Source organism: Sapajus apella, unplaced genomic scaffold (assembly GCF_009761245.1).
Source record: "Sapajus apella isolate SASKATOON/1434 unplaced genomic scaffold, GSC_monkey_1.0 scaffold115, whole genome shotgun sequence".
NCBI classification, from domain to species: Eukaryota; Metazoa; Chordata; class Mammalia; order Primates; family Cebidae; genus Sapajus; species Sapajus apella.
Window position 1 is genome coordinate 3,494,382 of NW_022437055.1, and position 4,693 is coordinate 3,499,074.

The 4,693-nt window shown below is 37.9% G+C and overlaps 1 protein-coding gene across 1 annotated transcript; it reads right to left on the reverse strand.

The window, feature by feature from the left end:
• Positions 1 to 936: 936 nt before the first annotated feature.
• On the reverse strand, positions 937 to 4,079 carry USP26 (ubiquitin specific peptidase 26). The gene has a single exon (XM_032260154.1). The coding sequence runs from the start codon at positions 4,043 to 4,045 to the stop codon at positions 1,298 to 1,300; it is 2,748 nt and encodes a 915-aa protein (XP_032116045.1). The 5' UTR covers positions 4,046 to 4,079; the 3' UTR covers positions 937 to 1,297.
• Positions 4,080 to 4,693: the final 614 nt, after the last annotated feature.

The window sequence follows — 4,693 nt, forward strand, 5'->3', positions numbered from 1 at the left end:
TTATTGAATACCCTGGATTTTAATGAAATATGACCAACCCAGGATCCATGCATTGTTCCCTGGAAGCAGACCATCTTCATATGGAGTTTCTGATGTTGTGTCAAATGGATTACAAGTAAGACTTTCAAATCCTACAAATCCACTTTAAAGCATATATTGCTTACTCATTGAAGGAACACGACCACCACATTACAAGGTACAGAGATGTAAAAAATATATGGAATTAGTCATGTGATGCTGAATGCAGAGGACTGTTCAAGGTTTCGCAGATAAAATCCAGGTAAACAAAGTTCCTTTGAGGCAATGAAAGTGCCCCTCTGATAATACCAAGATGGCAAGGTGGGCTAAGACCATGAAAGACCAACAGCTTGATAGCAGACACACAGGAAATGTGGGTCAATTTCTTGAGAGCAAATCAATTTAGAGATTTGACTTGGAGTTTAGCCTCATCCATATATGCTCAAGATGATTCAAAATTATCAGCCTCATTTTTGATTGCCAGGATCCTAGCAACTATTTTTTCCACCAAATTCCAGAGTATGATCAGAAGTTATTTTTATGAGCTTTTCTTTTAATAAGTTCACCAAGGCATACATTTATATAAAAAACACAAAAATGTAATCAAAACCTTTTAGAAAATTGGGCAATTTAAATACACAGCCAAGATAATGTATGTAGTATAGTAGTGGTTCTCAAACTGTATTAAACATCACTGTCTCCATCAGATTGCTATCCCTCACCCCGTGTCCAGCCTGGGCAGTATAGTGAGACCCTGTCTCTACAAAAAGCAAAAAACAAACAAAAGAAATGTTGCTTTGTGTAGCAAAAAGAAAAGCAAAATAAATAAATAAATAAACAAATAAATAATATATATACATATATATATATATTGCTTTTTGTAGAGACAGGGTCTCACTATGTGGTGGCACATACCTATAGCCCCAGCTGAAGCGAGAAGAGAAATTCCTTTCTTTTCAGGAGGCTGAGAAGAGATAATTGCTTGATATCGGGAATTCCAGGCTGCACTGAATTATGATTACTCTGCACTCTAGCCAGGATGGCAGAGTGAGATGCTAAATATATCAAAATGAAGAAAAACATGGAAAACACAATTTCAGTCTTGTAGGAAATAAGGATGCTCATCAGCCAGTGCTAAGGGATTGGGGTGTCTGTATCAGGGTTAGAATGGAGATTTCCCCAATAAGTGTTACTGTTTTGACATTTGGTCCTAGACTAATTGCCTTTTCATCTCTGGATAAAGTTTAGAGTTTTCCATCCATGGAGGAAGTATGTTCCTCTATTTCTTGCGAAGAATCTCCTCTATCTCCTTGCTACGAAGCTGAGCATTCTGTTCTCTTTTCAACACCTCTTCAAAGATCTCATTATGCATGTAAAAGAAGATGTACCCAGTGCAACGCCTATCCCTCTGCATCTGGGCCTCCTGGATACTTAACACCTTCATATCATTGTAAGTGAGCCAGGTCTGCTTCTCAAAGTCATAGGCATCACAGATATAATGGCCTGAATTTAGAGTCTTCCCAAGATGGCTGACAACACTAATGAGCCGGTAGGTATGATCTCCCTTATTGGCATTTCTTTCTGTTTCCTTAGCTTTAGATTTTACCCGATCTAAAATGTCTTTGTTTCTAGGGTTCTTATTGGAACCCAATGTATGCAAGGAATTCCTGTTAGGCTTCTGGAGATTTAATTTTGTAGATCTTATGAGTTTCTCTGTGTGCCCCTGGGCACCTGGCTTTGGAAGGCTTTGGGGCATTGCCTGCTGAGGAACTTGTTCACAGATTCTCTTACTATCATAATTGTGAGTCTGTTCAGTCACTTTTTGGAATCCTTCTGGAACTCTGATATTTTTATCTTCACAAAAATCTTTAGTAGGATTGAAAACCCTATCAAAAGCTGCAAACTTACTCATTTTCACATATTTCTTTTGTTTTGGATTTTCAGGCACTGCTTGAAAAGGGGCTTCTGGAAAACACGTGTCTGGGCTGCTGGTAGGTTTACCTCCAGCTTTGTGGCACTGAGAAAGTGAGATGTCTTCCAGATATGCCATTAAGTAAGCTAACGGCTTGTTTCCAATGAATGCTCGATCTCCTGAGTATACAGATTCTGGCTCATTTGGTTTTGACTTTTTCCCAATATATTTTTGCTGCTGTCTTCTGCTTGCCCCTTTAAAGACTGTCTGGAATTTTCGTTGTTCAGACTCCTTATCAGATCCAATGTATGCAGCCAGGATATCTTTGGATTTCTTTGTTGAAGGCCATGATACACTGATGCTTCCAGAAGTCATCTTTCGAATAACTTTTAGTACTTGGAAATCCATAATGTCTGCATCCTCACTCAAGGGAAGAGGTGGTTTGGTGCCTTCATTGCAATGAGAAGATACCGTTAAATATTTGGAAATGATGACTTCCTGGTCATTCTTCTTTAATGAACAAAACGAATTCAAGCTGTAGCGTTTCAGATGAACAATAAGGACTCTAGGTAGCCTACTGAATGAGTGCACTCCAACAGAAGTCTTGTGCTTACAGTTTGCACACTTATATTCAAGCTCTTCTGCTGCAAAATAAAGATCAAAAGTAGACTGAATAGATGATGGAAGTGCTTTCATTCCTTGAGGAAGATTGATGGAGAGGTAATTACTCAGTTCTGTTTTGAGAATAACCTGACCACAAGCTTTACAAACAATAGAGTGCGACAACTCTAACTCAAAATTAGTAATGACGGGGCAAGAAAACCCATTGGTGTCAGGATCATCAGCAAAAACTTGTTTAGGAAAATGATATTCCCAAGCTTCACTTTTAGGGTTCCAAATTGTGTCAAGTTTTTCTGTGTTATCTTTCAACTGCTCTAAACAGTGACCTAAAAACTCATGAGCATCCTTCTGTGCATTGCCGTGGAATATCTCTGCAACTGCTGACATGACTTTTTTAATATTCAAAAGTAACATCTCCTTGATTTCTATATTATAAATATCTTTAAAAAAAAGCAGCCGTGCCAAACTCATGGTAAGAGCATTAAGAGGAATTTTACTCCATGGGAAACCCCGATTAAGTATATCATTAGCAAACGATGGAATTGAAAATAAAGACTGTAAAACTGCATTCATATAACAGGTGTTTCCCAAATTGGGGAGGCCGTGGCATAGTTTCTCTGGAAACAATTCAAAAAATAGTTTTAATTTATCCCACTTTGAGTAATCCTCACTATACCCTGGTTGTAACACAAATGCCAAAATCACTTTCTCAGTGAGCGCTTGAAGGAGACCAATGTCATCTACATAAGGATTTCGAGTAGCGTTAATGATGCATGAAGATTCACGTTCCAATTTCTTTTTCTCTTCTAACTCTTTTAACTTCAGTTGTTTCTCTTGTTTGTAGCTTACACACCTCAAGCGATCTGCCTTGGATTTCTTGTATTCTACAGAATTATTTTCTTTCAAGAATTCCTCATTCATCTCTGAGCTAGACAAGAGCGTGATTTTCCTCTTCTTGTGTTGCTTTTCTAATAACTTTCTGCAAGTAAGTGCTGACGATTTTGATTTAAGCAAAGGCATCCTCTGAAGGACACCTGTCCCACTACCTTTTGCTTTCTCAAAAGATTTGTGACTTGATTTCTCACCAACTTTGCGGAAGGAAGTTTTGTTGATTTTCTTCTGTGGTGTTGTGCTAGAAAAGACACTCCCACCTTTATCAGGTCTCACAGGTGGCCGAACCTTCTTTTGATTAAATCTGTCCAGGAATATCTTCAACATTTCAGCATCTGTGGAGGATAATCCTTTAACAAACAAGAATTTATTATTTTTTAAAGTTAAATGCAGGTGATTTTGGTTTCCTCTATAGGATCTAAAGACCACATTTCGAATATTATCAGTTAGCAGAAAAGTCACATATTTTCCATTTTTGAAATAGAGCACCAGTCTAACTTTCTTCTGTCCTTCCATTGTTCCAATGAATGCTTCTTTTGATTTAGACATACCAGTCCTGGAATTCCATATTTGGGCAAAACCGTGTATCATTTGGGCAGTCATGTTTTCATATACGTATCTTCGATTATTGATAATCTTGAAGTTCCAATCTGTTTTGCAAGTTCAGCTGTGGAGACAACACCAAAGAAATGGTTCATTAGTTCTCCATCCAGAATGATCTTATTTCTCCTATTGGTTTTATACTAGAGTCTAGCTCAGGTTCTAGATATCCAGCTCTTCATTTACGAGACCAATGCCTTTTGAGAGCCTTCCACAGTTGCATGAAGGCAGAGTCTTGATTTCCAAGACAAAATCACTATGGGAAAAATCAAGAAATGTTATTTAAACTATTACAGAAATGATTGGCTTGGACAAAACTCAAACTCCACACTCACACACTACATCTAGTTTCCACCAAAATATTGGGCTCCCTTCTGATTAATTTTCCCACTTCAACTGAAATCATGAAACACTTGGAAGACTTTCAGTACATAACTGAAAAAGTATACTCAATAGAGTCTCAAGTGCATGAATACAATATACTACTCTTCCTGTTACAGAACGACCCCACAGGACGACTACAATAAGTGAATAAGAAAGTGAAGGCACCAAGAGGCCGTCAACTCAGTAACAGATGAAATCTTCCTTGATGTCTAGAGGATCTCATATATGGGCCACTCAAAGTAAATCAATCTACCTCCTTCAAAATCT

Coding starts and splice junctions, on each gene's coding strand:
- USP26 (XM_032260154.1), bottom strand. CDS start 4,045: ATGACTGCCCAAATGATACACGGTTTTGCCCAAATATGGAATTCCAGG.